Raw genomic sequence first — 18,655 nt, 5'->3', positions numbered from 1 at the left:
ACGCCTGTGCCGTGGCGAGCGGTCCTGGACTGAAAACACCAAGGGGAAAGGGAAGCAAGGCCTGCAAATGTCCATAGAGATCCACCCTTTGGCTCTGAATTTTCCCCTGGTTGGTGGGTGCCCAGAGCTAGGATGTTGATTTATTCCATTTGAGAGAGAGGCAAACCAAGCCACAGAGCAGTACTTCCCTGGCGATCGGGTGCAGAACCGGCCAACTCAGTGGTACTGGAGCCCGTGGGAGTCTCTGCATCAGCTTCAACGGACCAGGCCTGTTTGCTAGCACCCAGAAGTCCGGATCAGGCCCCAGTGTGCTGGGTGCTGCACAGACACCTCAATCGAATCACCTTCAGGGCCACCCCGGGAGGGACGGGGAGCGAAAGGGGCAGTTTGACCCTGGCCCCCCTTTTCCAAGTGGCACTGTGACTTGGTTTGCCCCAGCGGCCCCTCTGTCATGCCGGGGGGTGGCCAGGCCAGATTGGAGTGAGCCATGCTGGCCCCCGGAGCAGGAAGCCAGGCCCAGCCCTGCAGTAGAGGGGCCATCCCTGCAGAATGAGCAAGGGCCAGGCTCGCTCTCCAAATCATCCCCCTCCCCACGGCGGACATTTTTTTTGGAAGCGTGCGGGACTTGAATCAAGACTGGGGGGGGCTCTTTCTAAAAGCTACGCTCCGGCTCAGCCAGAACTCCTGGGCGCGGTGCAGGAAGCGCATTCTGCAGGTCAGACTAGATGGGCGTACTGGGCCCTGCTGGCCTGCAGATGTAGGAATGAAAGGCAGCCCTTCCCTTTTGGAGAGCTTCCAGTCTCCCTGGAGACACAACTCAACTGGTGGGTGCAAAAGCACAAGGAGACGGGGAGGGGACAGGGCGACAAGCGGTGCCAGGAAAAGGGACCCAGGGCTGGAGAGATTAACTTTGTGGATACGTTCCAGGCTGTTTTATTTCAGATCACAAAGAAGTGAAGAATAGACCTTGAGGGACCCATAAGGGGCCCCTCGTGTAGCCGAGTTTGCTGGGGAAGTTAGGAAAGAAGCGAGGCTGTGATTGCCACCTGGTGTAGCAATGGTTTGTTGGAGGTTTAGCGGTGGGGGCGGTTGGGTTGTATCCCAGCTGTGATCCTTGCTGTTCAATTTCTCAGGGCTTTTTTTCACACAACGCACAGTCAACCTGTGGAACTCTTTGCCAGAGGATGTTGTGAAGGCCAAGACCATAACGGTGTTCAAAAAGAACTAGATATATTCATGGAGGATAGGTCCATCAATGGCTATTAGCCAGAATGGACAGGGATGGTGTCCCTAGCCTCTGTTTGCCAGAAGCTGGGAATGAGTGACAGGGAGAGGATCACTTGCTGATTCCCTGCTCTGTTCACTCCCTCTGGGGCACCTGGCATTGGCCACTGTCTGAGGACAGGATAGTGGGCTAGATGGACCGCTGGTCTGACCCAGTATGCCTGCCCTAATGTTCTTATGTTAAATGTCACTGAGGTGTTCCCCTAACAACTTTGGGGGTCCGTTGAATGGGTATTGAGCGCTGTGTAAACTCCAATGTTGTGGTTTAGATGACAGGTTACCAGCATTATGCTCATGGGAAAGTGTGGGGGGACGGGGATGGAAGTGCTGTTAACATCTGCAGGGCCCTGAAGAATTTATTTGGCCTCCTATTACACTCCCAAGGCCTGAGTCTGATTTAAGATACTGTTTTGTCCCCATATCCTGGGCCTTGCCTCCCTGTGCCCAACGCTTCACCTGGTCAGCCACACGCTTCCCAGGAGCGGCCAACCTCGGGCGAAGATCCCAGGGTGGAATTTCAAGCGAATCGGGTCCATGGTGGGGAAGTTAGTGAAGGGATTGGGGAAAAAAAACAGGGAAACTTTGATCCTAATTGGACTGAGACTAGAGCCGACTGGGAAATCCCCCATGGAAACAGTTTGCTGATGGAAAAGTGCTTTTTGACAGAGTGGCCATTTTGGCCAATAAACCCCCAAATGTTTTCCTTGAGTAATTGTTGAGGTTGTGTCGAAAAGCCAAACTCAAAAATTATCAATTCAGGGGGCTTTGGCCCAAATTTGGGCAAAAGCAAAAAGATTCACCGAAAAAATCCTCCTTTCCCAACCAGTTCTGCACAGCATCTTCACCTAACTTCGGCTGCAGGGTCGGGCTGGGATGAGGGCAGGGAACCAGACAGCACTATGGGGTGCAGGAGATTCCCCTTGCAGAGCGGGGCGCGACCTGCGCGGAGCGAGATGCCAGGCAGGCGTGGGCTGCTGGGGGGCTGCGGAGACCCGACGGGCCGACATGCAAAGTTTGGCTGGTTTTTAACCAGCATCTCTTTCGGAGACTGATGCGTTCCCTGCTTCTCGGCAGTTAAGCAAACTGACAGAGCTCCCTGCAGCCGGGGGACTAATGAGGACAAGCTGCCTATGGGAGGGGGAGGCGAGCACTGGCATTCGCATCCCTTCCCTCCCCACTGCTTCCCCGCTCGCTCGCTGGCAGGGTGATGCATCAGGACATGGCAGCTGGGAAGGGGGATGGGGAGAGGGGGAGTGCTGTGTGCGTCCGGGCAGTTGGCTTTGCAGAGTCTCCCTCCTGCAGGCCCGAGCCACAAGCGTCTGCCGGGGACCCCCGGGCTGCACCGTGGTGACCCTGAGCTGAATCAGACCTCCTGAGAGCTGTGCCGGAGGGGCTGCCTGCAGAGCTCTCCCGGAGCCACGCTGCGGACAGCTGAGATTTCTAGGGACGGGGGGTGTTCTTGTGTCTAACTCAGGCCTCCCTGGTGGCCTTGGAAGCCACTGCCACGGTGCGGGGGCATGCAGTGAGGAGGGCCCCCACCCAGCAGCAGTGGGCCAACGGGTCTGCCCACAGAGTGCTGAGGACGACAGATGCAGCATCTGTTCCCCACACGCACAAGGCTCCTGCCACCTTCCCGTATAAGGATGGGGCAGGGCGGTGCCACCCACCCTCTGGCCGGCTGCACTGAAGGTGGCCCTCACACTCCGCCAAGAGGTGCAAGGAACAGGATTCAGTCAAAGGAGATTGAGAGGTGACTTGAGCAGCGTAGAAGGGCCTGCATGGGAAGGAAATGCGGGTTATAAAAAGGCTGTTTAGCCTAGCGGAGACAGGCAGAACAGAGGACCAAAGCTGGACATTAAAGCAGGACATTTGAATTAGAAAGAAGGCACAAATCTTTACCAGTGCAGGCGATTAGCCATGGGAACAAGGTACCAAGGGAAGCGGTGGATTCTCATCTCTTGCTGTCTGCAGATCCAGACGGGATGCCTTTCTGCATGGGCGGCCAGGCCTACCCCTGGCCATGGCCCCGCCCACGCTGCACCCCGAGGCCCCGCCCTGACTCCCCCGTTCCCCTGAAGCCGGCAGGGGCTCAGCTTGTGCCTGGAGCTCGGGGCGGTTCAGCCAGGGCTCCTCTGGCCACGGCAGGGGGCGGGAGGGCTCGGGGCTCCAGCGGGCGAGGGGAGGCAGAAGGGGCAGGGTATGGGCAGGGCCTCGGGTGGAAGGGGCGGGGCTGGGGGGCTAGCCTCTCCGAAGGGGGGGTTCATGTGCCGCTCTGGAAGACACTTTAGCCAAGCACAATCTGTTGGGCTCGATGAAGGGGTGACATTTGGTGAAATGGAATGGCTTGTGCCATGCAGGTGATCAGACTAGATGAGCGACTGGTCCTTCCCTGCCTAAGAATCTAGGACCCAATAGACAATGGTGGGATCTGGATTTAGAGCAGAACTTGAGACTTTTGAGGTTCTAGCTCCTTTTGGCTCCAGGGAAATTGGGGCAGTGGGAGCAGTTCAGGGCAGATGCCAGATGCCAGGCTGTCGATGTCGCTTGAGGGCCAACCACTCACAGCAGCTCTGAGGTTGGCTTGGGTTCCACACTGCTGCCGTGGTTGTCCTGAAGCCCTGGCACGAAGGACTGTCAGGCTGGACTCTTCAAGGTTCACAAAGCTCAGGAAAAACAGCTTCTCCATTTGTTTGCCCTCCCGGTTCGCCCATCCTGCTAGAGCTGGGCCCAAGTCTAGAACCTCCCACCTGAACTCCGGAGCTTGGGCTATAAAATCGAGCCCAGCTACAAGCCAGCCCTTGCTTTGGTTCTGCACAGCCACATCCCTGTCTGCCCAGATCGGGGGGGGGAGGGGAGGAGGAATGCGTCACCGAACGCCGTGGTTTGCAAAGATACAACTTCTTAGACGTTGCACAGAACTGGAGAGTCGGCTGCACTCTCCCCATCCCTGATCGTTGATAGTCCTGATCCAGAGGGGGACTGAGCTGCCCACGCACCTCGTTCAGGTCAACAGGACCTGTGGGTGCTCAGCCCCTCTCCGGATCAGGCCCCGAGAGCGACTGAATGCCCAGCCATGACAAATCTCCTGCTGATTTCAACGGCAGTAGGATCAGAGCCCCGGGAGCTGCGGAAGCAGGAGGGGGTTAGTTTAGCCCTGGCCTAGATCTGTTGTAATGGATACACAATTCCGTCCCCACACGTGGTGGGTCATTATTCTCACCACCACAAGACCTCGCCAGATGGACAGGGTTTGTGCCCTGACCCATCACTGCCTGTCGTGAGTTCGGTGTGCTTCCACTGCTGGGGGAGAAGGGAAAATGAGTCCCTCCCTTCCCCTCCTGGGCTGCTGCCATGGGGTAGCTGTTGGGATCTGTGGTGACGCATTGCTGGTGGGTGTTCTGAAAGGTTTCCACACGGAAAGCGAAAGGGAACAGCCTTTTGATCTGGTTATCAAAGCTCCATCCGCAGTTCCCGGAGCTTTGCAATCAACACAACGTTTTGAGGAGAGAAATCAGCGCGAGACAGGGTCTCGCTGCAGGGCTCATGTAGGTTTTAGGAGCCAGCTCTTCCGCTGGCGGATCTCAGCATAGCGCCGCTGAAGCCACGGGAGTGACACCCCCTAGATGTCAGCCGAGGTCCCAGGCCTCAAACCAGATCAGACTATCTGCTATCCCACCCCTGGCAAAACTGCCTCAGATCATTGGCCCAGCCCACCCAGTCTTCTGGCATACTGGATCAGCTGATTGGCCCATCTGAACTGTCACACCAGATCTGATCATGGTCCCATCTAGTCTGGTATTGGGTCTTTGATGGTGACAGGGCTACATGGGAGATACCAGTAAGGAGGGCAGCCCTATCAGAGTGGGGAGAAGTTCTTCCTGATCTGAACTGGTTGCGATCTTATGCCCTGAGGCAGGTGAGCTGTAACCTGCCACCGTCGGACTGTTCTGTTAACGACACTTTAAAGGCACCTAGGGCCTGATTTTCAAACAGGTCCCGATTCCACTTGGAGTCAGTTTCAATGGGAGTTTGGGAGCTCAGCACCTCTGGTAATTCGCCCCATAGAACCTTCCATCTCAACACCACTCCGGAGCTACATATGCACAGCACCACTGAAATGCAGCCAACTCTGGGGTGGGAGACAACCGCTAGTCAACGGTAAATGAGTCCACTCACCGCTAGCCACCCCCTCATGGCCAGGCATGGCATGGCAGCTCTGTCCCTTCTGTAGGGCTGCCCCATGGACGGTTCCTCTGGTGCTGTGACTTCTGGTGACTCAGCCCCCCAAGTTGGGTCACCATCTCATGTCCTCCCCTTCAGGCTCACCCTCTACTCTGGGTCCCTCTACTGAACAGCTAGCTCCACTCCTCCATCCCTTGCGGATGACAGTAAGCTGGGGGGAGAGGTAGATACGCTGGGGGGGGGGCGGGGTGGAGGTAGGGATAGGGTCCAGAGTGACCTAGACAAATTAGAGGACTGGGCCAAAAGAAATCTGATGAGGTTCAACAAGGACAAGTGCAGAGTCCTGCACTTAGGAAGGAAGAATCCCATTCATGTTACAGACTAGGGACCGACTGGCTAAGCAGCAGTTCTGCAGAAAAGGACCTGGGGGTTACAGTGGACAAGAAGCTGGATATGAGTCAGCAGTGTGCCCTTGTTGCCAAGAAGGTTAACGGCATTTTGGGCTGCATTAGTAGGAGCATTGCCAGTAGATTAAGGGAAGTGATTATTCCCCTCTATTCAGCACCGGTGAAGCCACATCTGGAGTATTGCGTCCAGTTTTGGTCCCCACACTACAGAAAGGATGTGGACAAATCGGAGAGAGTCCAGCGGAGGGCAACGAAAATGATTAGGGGGCTGGAGCACATGACTTATGAGGAGAGGCTGAGGGAACTGGGATTGTTTAGTCTGCAGAAGAGAAGAATGAGGGGGGATTTGATAGCTGCTTTCAACTACCTGAAAGGGGGTTCCAAAGAGGATGGATCTAGACTGTTCTCAGTGGTAGCAGATGACAGAACAAGGAGCAATGGTCTCAAGTTGCAGTGGGGGAGGTTTAGGTTGGATATTAGGAAAAACTTTTTCACTAGGAGGGTGGTGAAGCACTGGAATGGGTTCCTTAGGGAGGTGGTGGAATCTCCTTCCTTAGAGGTTTTTAAGGCCCGGCTTGACAAAGCCCTGGCTGGGATCATTTAGTTGGGGATTGGTCCTGCTTTGAGCAGGGGGTTGGACTAGATACCTCCTGAGGTCCCTTCCAACTCTGAGATTCTATGATTCTATGATTCCTCCACCTGTTCTGCAGTTTGCCCAGGCCCCTTTCTACCCAGACTTTCAGCTTCTTCTTCCTTCTCCTCCTTGCTTAGTCAGGGTCTGTCCCAGGGCTTCTGCCTGGAGACCTTGTCCTCGCTCAGCTTGGAGTCCCCCCGCCTCCACCCCCAGCTCTCATTCTTGGGCTGAGCTTCTGCCTGGATAAGAACCTCCCTCCTGGGCTTCATCACCTCTCCCTCATTACTGCAGCCACCTGCTTCTCTTAATGGCCAAGTGCCCGATTCCCCTCAGGGTGGGGGGGCTCATTCTGGACTCAGGTTGGCCTAGCCCCAGGCTGTCCAGCCCATGGGGCAAGCCACCTTGTGGTTCAAACCTGCAGCTCAGACCCTGAGCCGCCCCCTCCGACCTGCCCTTGCTAGTTCTGACGTAATGAGAAAGCCGAAAGGCCCGAAAGGCATGATATGGGCACAGGTAAACCCCTGTTCGGTTGCAGCTCCCTCTCTGTGTGCACGGTGCCCAGGCTGTTTGGGAACATTATAAACGGGTGGGGGGGGGGGGGGTGCATCATGGGCTTCTGCAGAGACCAATGACCAGGGTACCCAGTCAGGAAGGAGCAGGCTGTTACCAGGTTTCTTTGATCCCTGCCAACTCTGTGAGTCAAGCGCATTTCCCACAGAGGCTCTGCCGAGCCCACAGGCTCCATTAGATATGGATAATCAGGTGGCAGACGTAAGGAATGAGGCCTTTTACCAGAATTTGGCACGTGGTTTGTACTGTGCAGAAAACAGATTAATTGAAATCCAGATGGCTCCGGGGCTTTGCTTGAACATTATATCCCTGGGGGCACTGCGCGGGTGCCCCCGACTGCTCCAGATTCTCCCTGAGGCAGTGCCTAGGACCCCCAGCCCGGGGCAGAGCTCCCATGCGTTAGAGGCTGTGTGGGCAAGTAACAAAGGTGCCAGTCCCTGCTCCAGAGCGCTCCCTGTCAGAGGAATTGGTGAGCAGCTCAAGGGAGCCAGGATGCAGGCAGGAGAAGCGGGGATGGAGAGAGACTGTGCTGGGCTAATGGAGTTTTTCCCCACCCTTGTCTTACCCCTTGGTTAGATTCAAGGACTCATAGACTTTAAGGTCAGAGGGGACCATCATGATCATCAGAAGTGACCATTGGCTGTCTCCTGCCTTCATCAGTTTAACCTTCTCTCTGGCTTTCCTGCCTGGCCACCCACCCTGTTGGTGCCTTTCTCACCCTGCTACAACCCTGGACTCTTCGTCTCCAGCTCTTCAGCCTCACCTTGAAGACAGCCCCCCCCCCCCCAGCTCTACGTCACCCATCTCATTTCCTCCCGCTCCTGCCCTTGCTTGGTCTGCACCTCGCCATCCCTTCCTCTCACAAACACTTTCACGCCTTCGCTCATGCCCGGGCGAAGTCTCCCTTTTCCCTTCGCGCTTGCCTTCAAACTCCACCTCCTCTCCTAGCCCTCCTCCCACCTCGTCAGAAACAGGCAACTCGATGGGCCGCTCAGTTCTTGGCTTTGTTCTGCCATGACTTATGGGCGTTGTAAGAATCTGGGGCGGGACAGTGGATCATAAGCTGAACATGCACCAACCATGTGAGGCAGGTGTGAAAAAGGCTCCATCTGGGGTGTATTAACAGGAGTGTCGTGTGTTAGACGAGGGCAGTAAGTGTCCTGCCCCACTCAGCACTGGGGAGAGCTCAGCTGCAGGACTGTGCCCAGTACTGGGTGCTGAACTTTAGGAAAGATGTGGGCAAATTGGAGAGAGTCCAGAGGTGAGCAACAAAACTGATCCAAGGTTTAGCAAACCTGACCTTTAAGGAAAGGTTAAAAACACTGGGCCTGGTTAGTCTTGAGAAAAGAGGATTGGGGGGGCCTGATAACAGTCTTCACATATGTTCTGGGCTGTTCTAGAGAGGATGGCGATCAATTGTTCTCCATGTCCACTGAAGGTAGGGCAAGAAGTACATTAGAACGGCCATATTGGGGCAGACCTATGGCCCCTCTAGACCAGTATCCTCTCTTCTGAAAGTGGCCAATGCCAGATGCTACGGGGGGGAATGAACAGAACAGGGTAATTAGTGAGTGATCCATCCCCAGTCATCCGGATGGGCCCTTCTCCAGAATTTGGGGGGACGTTTAGATCCAGGGGTTCAGTTCAGCGTTAGATAAGGGGTGAAATGCCAAGTTCAGACCCAAATCTGGATCCAAGCTCCTGCTCGTCTTCACTAGAGAATGAGGTCATGACCTTCCAAAGTCATGTTACCTAAGAGGTTAAACATGACTTTGTTGTCAGTGTAGACAGGCACCGTGATGTTTAACACTGTGTCACCTGCTCATGGGTAAAGCCTACTAGAATCATAGAGTTAATCTGACCACCACCCACTGACATGATGTTAAATGCCCTGGCACCCATCCACACTGAGTGCCAGTCGGGTGGGTGAAATTCTGGCCCTACTGAAGTCAGTGGGAGTTCTGCTTTTGACTTCAACCAGGCCAGTGCTTCACCCCAGGTTAGAATCATAGAACCACAGGGTTAGAAGGGACCACAGTCTAACCCCCTGCCGAGATGCAAGATGTGCTGTGTCTCAAGTTAGTTAACGTGATTTCTCAAGGTTGTGTTCTAAGACAAGCTAGTGTTCAAACAAAGGATCAGGGACGACGGTGAGCTTTGAGAGTTTGGTCATAGCCCATGTCTCAGATCAGGGCAACTGATTACTAGCAAGTCTTCTCCTCCAAGCCAGGGGCGGCAGTACAGTCCGTAGAGGCCAGTGAAACTCTCAGAGCCCAGGTCTTGTGATCCTCTGCTGGCTTTTTGATCATGTCATAGGCTTTATATGGTCTTTCTTTTCCTTTTTTTTCCCCCCTTTTTCTTTGTTGAGGTCATGCTATCCTCTTAGTCTGTAAAGCCATCTGTAATTATTCCTTGTAACTGCAGGATGAAGATAAAGCTGATCAGCTGCGGGTTTTTATTGCTGTTGGACGCAGTTGACAAGCAATTTCTAATCATCCCTTGACGAAGCTGCAAGTACCACAGCAGCAGATGTCCTGGGCGCTGGGCGTTTGTCTTTTCTCCCACCCTTTGTCTTGTCCGTGCAGATTGTAATCTCTTTGGGAGAGGGACTGCCTCTTTCTGTGTATCTGTGCAGTGCCCAGCACAATGGGGTCCTGATCGTGGTTGGGGTCTCTAGGAGCTATCATAATAAAGATAAATAATAGTAATATCCTGCAAAAAGGATTCATAGAGTCACAGAGTTTAAGTCCAGAAGGGACTGTTAGATCCGCTCGCCTGAGCTGTATATCAAGTCCAGAGAATTTCACCCAGTTACGTCTTCATTGAGCCCAGTGACTTGGGTTTGACTTACAGCCTCTTCCAAAAAGGCAGCCATGAAGGCATCAAGAGATGGAGAATCCACCACTTCCATTGGTAGTTTGCTCCAATGCATTTAGGGGAACCCATTGGTATGGCCCATCTGGACACCCCTGAACAATAGCTAAGGAAGGGAAGATGGGATGAGAATAGCATTTGGAGTGTACTAACCAGGCCATGTGCTTTGTATTTATGCTCCGTAGGGTACGGCCATGCGGCCCCAAGCACGGATGGCGGGAAAGTCTTCTGCATGTTCTACGCCCTGCTGGGGATCCCACTCACACTCGTCATGTTCCAGAGCCTGGGGGAGAGGATCAACACCTTTGTCAAATACCTTCTGCACCGCATCAAGAAGTGCCTTGGCATGAGACGGACAGAGGTGTCCATGGCCAACATGGTCACCATTGGGTTCTTCTCCTGCATCAGCACCCTGTGCATTGGGGCCGCGGCGTTTTCCTACTACGAGCACTGGAGCTTCTTCCACGCCTACTACTACTGTTTCATTACCCTCACCACCATCGGCTTTGGGGACTACGTGGCGCTCCAGAAGGATGAGGCACTGCAGACCAAACCCCAGTACGTGGCCTTCAGCTTCGTCTACATCCTGACAGGGCTGACCGTCATCGGGGCCTTCCTCAACCTGGTGGTGCTGCGGTTCATGACCATGAATGCCGAGGATGAGAAGCGGGATGCCGAGCACCGAGCGCTGCTCACCCACAACGGACAGGCCAGCAGCGTGCACACCACAGACACCACCTCGTCTACCACTGCGGTGGGCGGGTGCGGCGGGGGAGGGGGCGGGGGCGGATTCCGCAACGTGTACGCGGAGGTGCTCCACTTCCAGTCCATGTGCTCATGTCTGTGGTACAAAAGCCGGGAGAAGCTGCAGTACTCCATCCCTATGATCATCCCCAGGGACCTGTCCACCTCGGACACATGCGTGGAGCAGAGCCACTCCTCACCTAGCCGCTACCCCGACACCCCATCCAACAGATGCTTCTGCAACGCCCAGCGCTCGGCCATCAGCTCCGTCTCCACGGGACTCCACAGCCTCTCGGCCTTGCATGGCTTCATGAAGCGCCGCAGCTCTGTGTAACTCCCCCCACCAATGCACACACAACACTGAGGACCCTTCTTTTTTTAATACAGAGAGGAACCGTATGGAGACCAGCAAAACCAGACGAAGAAAAACCTTCAGATTTTATTCACATTCAACAGACAAATACCAAAAGGGACAGCCCGATAGACTGGGAGTATGTTGGATGCACAAATGTACATGCAGACGAGTATGTCTGTGCGTGGGTATATGGACATATATATAGAGAGAGATACGGGGGTGTAAGCTGGTAAGCTGTCTCTAATGCTCCTTTCATTGAGAAACTCTTTTGCATCATTTTGCAACAACTCCATGAAATGTGAAACTTGAAGCGAATACATGGATAGCTTTTTCAACAGCCGCCGGAGAGGTGAGCACCTGAAGGGCTCTGGTGCAGGCAGATCCCATCTCCGTTTGCATCTCTCTATTTATACCTCTCTGGACTGACAGGTGGACTTAGTGTCCTCTTAGCACATCTCCCTGCCCACACCCTGCCCTAGATAAATACATGGGCTGTGCACCCCGCTGCGCTTCTAACCTCCCCCCACACTGTCCTGGTGAGCCAGACGCGCCGGGACATCAGACACATTGGGATTAGCTTTGCAGCTGCAATGGGGGTTAAGAGGCGCTTGTAAGAGTGTGGACGTGCGTGTGTGTTGGTGCGCACTCCCAACTTTGTACCTTCCATGCAGGTCGGTCAGTTACACACACAAAAGATTCCCAGCCAAAGACGCAAGCAGAACTCAAAATATGTCCTCGGGGGCCTTGGACAGGGGTCTTCTTCGTGTTTCCATCTCCTCCTCCCCAGGACCTTCGCTGTGTTTCTCTAAAAGATGCACTTCCAGTTTCCTAGCATCGGCCGCCTACCAGCTCCCAAAGTGGCTACATCGTAATGTCTGCCGCTTAACATCTCGCCACAGCGTCAGCGCTTGGCTGCATCGTTGTTACATGTCGTGACGTCAATGGCGTTGTGACATGACGCCCAATGTAATCCTTCTGTAATCCCATGGGCTGGTCTCAAATCCCATGGGATGCAGGACTCTGCTGAAACCTGCGGGGAGGTCTGGCAACATCTGTCTGTGCCGGGGACGAGTCCCTGCTCTTAGGCCAGCTGGAAAGGATTGTATGTTTTCTACTGGTGGATCAAAGCCAGAGGTGATATAAACGCTGGTACCATTGACACATTGATAAGGCAGAGTGGGTCGTAACTTACCTGCCATAGGGGGAGACTTAGCTGATTCTATGTCTCCGACTAGAATGGCTGTTTTTCTCGCTGCCACCCTTCCACCCTATCCCGGGTAAGTTACATCAACTTACTCCCACTTCTTGATGGTTCCCACCTCTGACTTTCGGATCTAAGAGCATTAGTAGCCATGGCCCATCTGCTCATTCCTCCTCCAACATTAGTTCCTGTCCCCTCGACATCATTTGCTAACATCAGTTCAGAAAAAAAATAAAAAAGGGATTCCAGGGCAGCAAAGCATCCTGGTTAAAAGTCATGGCTGCATCACCAAGCAAATCAGGCTAAGAGGGTCTTAGGCAGAAGCTTTTTCGATTCCTATGCACGTGATCCTGCCACCGTGTCTGAGACAACAAGCTGGGTGTCACGTAGCCAGCGCTCTGATTCAGGCAGGACTGGGATGGAAATCAGATCTGGGCCAGGAGGGGTCCTTTTTTAACTGTTTCTTATTCACCAAACCGCAGGTTTGTGGCTTCATCTAGATCGCAGCTGAGATCTGTTGAAAGCTACAACAGATCCTTGAAGATGAGGCGATAGGTACCTCCTCTTGCATTTGGGTCAGCACCCCCTAAACCAAACCAGTGTATCCATCCATGTCAGGAAAGCTTAGAGGCCCCCTAGCCAGTGCAAGACTAGCCTGGGAAATAAAAGCAACTGATCCTTCCTGTTTATTATTTAATATAAACCTGTTGTGTTCTGAACAAGGGTGTGTCTGCTCCGTCGCTGACAGTGTCTGAGTCTCTTCCATGGTAAGCAATAATGAAATGGGAGTGGCTGTTGTGAACAAGTTTCTGTATCTAGCCCTTTACTCATGGATGGCCATGTCTTAGCCACAAAGGGATGTGAATTGCACATCGCTGGGCGGGGGAGAATTCCCTCCTAAGATGCTCCGAAGAAGCGGCTGCCGTGGCCTCCCCTTACATTTGGTTCTGCTCCGAAAAGGGACTGTCCGAAAGCGCTCACTTTGCCAACTGCAGTGGTGCTTTTCCTAATGGGATCCCGGGCGACTGAGAGGCAAGCTGGTTTCTTTCCTTCCCCCACATTATAGGAACTTCAGTCGTTCGGTTCATGGTGAAAGAACAAACTCCAGCCCCCCCTCCTCTATAGCTGTATTAGTTCTGCTGGGCTCATGGGACTAAAACAAACATTATACAGCAGATAGGACTCTGGGCTACCCCGGTGGGGCAAAGCTGATGGGTAAGAAGGGGCTGTTTTTACAGCGCTACGCTCCTTTTCATGACCACAACTGCACTTCCATATGAAATCTGAGCAAGGGATCGGCAGGTCAGATCTGCTGCTACTTTGTGGCTGGCAGGGAAGAGTCAGGACTGGAGTGGATGGGGCTACCGCATTGCACAACCGTCACACAGAGGTGCCACGCCCCCTCTTTTCCTCCCATACCCCCATCGGGGGAGTACCTCCCCAGTGCCTTTTTCGGTACATCACCTCTCGATACGCAACTTGTGTGGGGAAGCGGCTGCTGCTGGGGCAGGCAGGGCTCTGCTAATTGTTTGGGGGCGCCCAATGCCATTGGTGCCTTTCTTCCCCTTTCACCAGAAGAAGAGTTGATTATAAATTCTGTACCGAGATCATTTCTTCAGTTCAGTTGCCAATCTCCTGTTCAGTTTTCGTCCCCATTGCTCCATCCGTCAGTGGCAACGTGAGATGTCTGGGTAGGGGGGACAGCAATGGACAAACGCAGCACAGGGCATGGGAGGTGGGAACCAGAGATGGCTCCCAAACACGACCCCCAGATCTGATCCCCCCCAGCGGATGGAAAGCTCCATCCAAGTGGCAAGGAGTGCGATGGTGGGGATGGGCGGGGTGAAGAGGAAGGACTGATTTGGTTACCGCCCATCTTCTGTGGCTAAGGGGTTAATTAAAGATAACCAGGCAGGTTCGCCCATCCTTCCCTCTCATTTCTGCACTCTGATCTCGAGCGCATCTTCAGCATAACCCAGGAGAGATCTTAGCCCCAGGTGCCTCCCCTGCTGGGCTGGGGAGAGCCCAGAGCATGCTGAGAGGTACCCCGCAGGCGGGGGAAGGGAATCAGTCCTTACCAGGGACAGATTCTGGCATGGGATCAAAGGCCCCTGGCGGGACGGGAAGCTGTGGGGATGCCAGGAGCAGCCCGCAGCCTTGCCCAGGATTTACCAGCCTCCTGCACATCTCAAAGCAAGGTGGGGACTGCGGTGACACCTCGCCCCTCCCCGTGAGCCGAGGGCTTCAAGAGGCAGCAGTAAAGACGGATGGGCCCAAAATTTGACCTGCCTCTCCCCCTTCCCCTTATTTGTTTCTCGCTTGGCACGTTTCTAGCGGCTGAGGATCTCAAAGAGCGTCCCAGACGTTAAGGGGCTGAGCCTGCCGGCACCGCTCCAGGGCGGGGAAGGGTCATTGGCCCCATTTGACAGAAGGGAAACACGAGGGGCAGAGCGAGGTTATGTGGCTTGCCCAGGGCAGCAAGAGAAGTCAAGTAACAATGTGGAAAAATATCCCAGCAGAGCCACCTTCCTTCCGTCCCTGCCTAACCATGGCCCAGCATCCATCCATGGGCCCTCGGCACACGGCGCGCCCATGAACATCTCTGTGTCAGCAGTGACCCTGGCTCAGGGACGGAGGGAAGGTGGCTCCCACTCTCCCAGGCCTGGGGCAGTTGTGGCCCCCAGTGCAGGCTAGGACAGCCCTGAGGGTGTGCCACCCTGTGCCCCTCTCTCAGTGGCTCCTATCACTCACAAAGTACTCACGACATAAGAATCCCCAGGCCAAACCTCCGCTTGCATTTGTCCACCCCCTGCTGACCTGCTCCTATCCTGGGGCTCCCATGGAGGTGGGGTAGAGATGGTGGAACCGGCTCTGCACTGGGCATGGAGACCACTTGCATGGGGAATTCCCTGGGAGGCAGCTTGCCCCAGGCCTCCAGCCCCTGTATGCCAACCTAGCTGTTGGGCAGGTGTGACTATCGCCTCCAGGGTGCTGAGAACATGCAGGTCCCATGGCGCGTTTTGCCAGATCCGGGGAGTTCCTTCTTCCAGTTCCCTCGCTCAGCTTTTCATTCATGAAAACTGTGAAATAGACACGTCAAATCAGAGAAAACGTCAGCTCCAGATAGGCCATTTTTGATACGTCGCACAAATGAGAAACTTTATTTTCCTCAATAAAAAAATAATAAGGTTCGGCAATACAAACGATCAGCCCCCTACCCCCACCCCAAGTTGGGGGCAAGAGCTTGCCCACGAGATTCATTTCAAAACGCAACCAAATAATATGTCCCCAAAAGTTCCAGGGTGAAATCCGGACCCTCCTGACATCAGTGGGCGTTTTGCTGTTGATTTCAATGATGCCACATTGGACCAGTCTTCATCTCTTCTTCTTTCGACACAGCTGCTTCCACTGAGGTTTCATCCCAGCGTGTGACTGTTTGTCCCATGTACTGCAACACAGGAGGCCAAAAGCAAAACAAATTCCCCAAGTTGTATGAAGGGGAGAAAGGCAAAGAGAAATCTGTCTCAGTTCTCTGCCGGGTGCTGCCCCAGTGCATCACAGAGATGTCTCTGTCCAGGATATGCATTAAAGATCTATCAAGCCATGCTTCAGTGCACTTGCCAAACTAAAATTGACAACAAGGAGTCAAGTCCTAGCAACCCTACATCTGCAAACAAGTGTGCACAGCCCAGCACTCCCGTGCAACGCCAGTCTAAATGAGCGTGCACGGCCCAGTGTTCAGGAGCAGCCCTGCAATAACAATCCCGATGGAGGGAAACAATCCTGCAAAGAAACAGGCTTCTGTTTCGTGTTCCCTGTGCCGATGCATTATCCATGCATCTTGCTGCAGAGAAAAGGCCGGGGGAGATACCGAGTCCACAGCTGGGCCAGAAGTGCCCAGAGTTGAGGGTGGATTTAGACCTGAGGGGTGGTTCAGCCCATTCTAAACTTAGAGTTCAAGCACAAAAGTCAGACCCAGCTCTCAGGGCCGTTAGGATCCCGGGTTTTGGTCCAGCCCATTAAGCAATGGGGGTGGCCTTTCAGGGTATGTCTATACTGCAATGTAAGCCCAGGCTGGAGCCCCGGCTCCAGGCTAAGCCCCTTTGGGTCTACACTGCAACTGTGCTAATCCAGGGCTCAGACCCAGGGTCCCAGGACTCTGCAGGGCTGGAGGGTCGGAGCTCAAGTCAAGCCAGGACCCAGAGTCCGAACCCTTTTGCTTTGCCCAGCGAGCTGATGGCTGCACTGCTGGGCGCGCTCTTCCAACACAGACAGGGCTTCCACATGCCCTCCGGAGCTGGAGCACCCACGGGAAAAAATGGGGGGTGCTGAGCACCCACCGGCAGTCCTCTCCCCATAGTGCCTCCTGCCCGCCGTGGGCCCCGCCGATCAGCACCTCCCCTTCCCTCCCCGTGCTACCGCCTGCCACGGATCAGCTGTTTCGCGGCGTCTGGAGGCTCTGGGGGGGAGGAGGGGAGGAGCAAGGGCACAGTGTGCTCGGGAGAGGAGGCAGAATTGGGTGGGGAAGGGGCAGGGTGGGAAGAGGCAGGGAAGAGGCGGAGTGGGGTGGGGCCTTGGGGGAAGGGGTGGTGTAGGGGCGGGGCCTGGCCGGGGCCATGGGTAGCACCACCCGGCAGATTGGAAACTCAGTACCGGCCCCGCGTGCCTAGGAGCCCTACAGCCCGCCCGGGTGATTTAAAAGGGCCCAGAGCTCCCGCAGCCAGGGACCCCTAGGCCCTTTTAAATCGCCCGAGCCCCTGGGCAATTACCTCCCGTTGGCGGGCCTGGTTAACATACAGTGTAGCTACTCAAGCCCAGGGTCCCCTAACATGGGTCAGCTGGCTCGAGTCCCACTCACCCTGGACTTCCATTGCCATGTAGACATTCCCTCGGAGATGGAACGTTTCATAGGCGGGGCTTTGGCGGTGCCCATTATAAAGACAGAGGCCAGCCACCCAGGGGTGTTTGAATCTGGTGGGGCCCATCTCTAGCAACTGTGGCCAAGGCCGGCTATACGTCTCCTTTGCATTTCAAGGGCCAATGGCACCTGTTTTGCTGATGCAGAGGCAGGAACGCCTGTCTTCTCTGTGTGCGTACTGTGTAGTCTCTCTCAAGAAGGTTGAGTTGGAAGAGGACTGCTCGATCCTCTCCTAGCGAGGGATCCACGGGGAAGCCTCAGGCTGGGTGGCTGGGGGAGGGCTTTGTTGCTCTTGGTGTTTAGAAGTGCAACTAGGGTGACCAGATGTCCCGATTGTATAGGGACAGTCCCAATATTTGGGGCTTTTTCTTACATAGGCTCCTATTACCCCTCACCCCCTGTCCTGATTTTTCACACTTGCTGTCTGGTCACCCTAAGTGCAACTTACCCACTGAGTCCCTGGCTCTGTGCATCTGTTTTCTGGGGTGTGTCCTATGGGACGCCTGGTGGAAGGAGGATGTATTACATTCGCCTGTAGCGCACAGGCAATCTGCGAAAGTGAAGCTGTCGTTAGAACCAGATGGAGCCAAGCGGCAAAGCCTGAGGCTGGAGTCAGAGCCAACGTCCGGGCAGCTCAGATCCAGGGTTCTTTGGTTTCCTAAATGTTGCAGAGGTTGGATCTCGGGGCCTTTTGCCCACAACAACCTAAATACATTTCCCCATGAGGTTAGCTCATGCACTAACAGCACAGTGCATGATGGGGAATGTTACAGAACCAGTGCTAGCCAATCACAGTGGACGTGGGCATGGCAGCATCCCAACAAATGCAGGTAGGATCAGCTTGTAGGGAAGAATGTACAGACTGGCCCTGGGATAGCCAGAGATCATCTAGCAATTGTAGGTGCTTCTAAGGCGTTTGTCATCTGTCTTTCTAGCTCAGCTCGGTCTGGGCATTCGTCACAGATTGACAACGTCATAAGAAAAGCCAGGCTGGGCATTTAGCCCAACATCCTGTCTTCCGAGAGTGGCTGGTGCCAGACGCTTCGCAGGAAGTGAACAAAACAGTCGTTCAGACCCAGGTTCTGGCAGTCAGAGGTTTAGGGACACCCAGAGCACGGGGTTGTGTCCCTGACAATCTTGGCTCTAGCCATTGATGGACCCATCCTCCGTGAACTTATCTTGTGTCACTGAAATCTGGTATGCAGCTTGCCCTTAAAAGCAAGATGCAGTCAAACAGGCCGATGTACTGCATAAACCCTGACTCTAGGGGTGCGGTCGGAGGGGGGTCAGCAGGCAGAGGTGGAAACCCTCATCGGGAAAGGTGCATATTTATGGAAAAGGTGAAGGAGGGGGAGGGAGATCAGTTGCACTCAGCTTCCCGGGGGGAATTGGGGTTTGCCTAAAAAATGGAAACTACTGCTTTACACACACACACACACACACACACACACACACACACACACGGAGAGCACATACACACAGAGCA

At 54.5% G+C, this 18,655-nt stretch overlaps 1 protein-coding gene across 1 annotated transcript in view; it reads left to right on the top strand.

The window, feature by feature from the left end:
• Positions 1 to 15,424, top strand: part of KCNK3 (potassium two pore domain channel subfamily K member 3) — a 79,279-nt gene extending 63,855 nt beyond the window's left edge. The window contains exon 2 of the mRNA XM_034766816.1: positions 10,137 to 15,424. Within this exon, the coding sequence (XP_034622707.1) occupies positions 10,137 to 11,029 (893 nt within the window). The 3' untranslated portion in view covers positions 11,030 to 15,424. The remainder of the gene's footprint in view (positions 1 to 10,136) is intronic.
• The last annotated feature ends 3,231 nt before the right edge of the window (positions 15,425 to 18,655 follow it).

This window comes from Trachemys scripta, chromosome 3 (assembly GCF_013100865.1).
Source record: "Trachemys scripta elegans isolate TJP31775 chromosome 3, CAS_Tse_1.0, whole genome shotgun sequence".
In the NCBI taxonomy this organism is placed as follows: domain Eukaryota; kingdom Metazoa; phylum Chordata; order Testudines; family Emydidae; genus Trachemys; species Trachemys scripta.
This window is presented reverse-complemented; position numbering and strand designations above follow the sequence as displayed.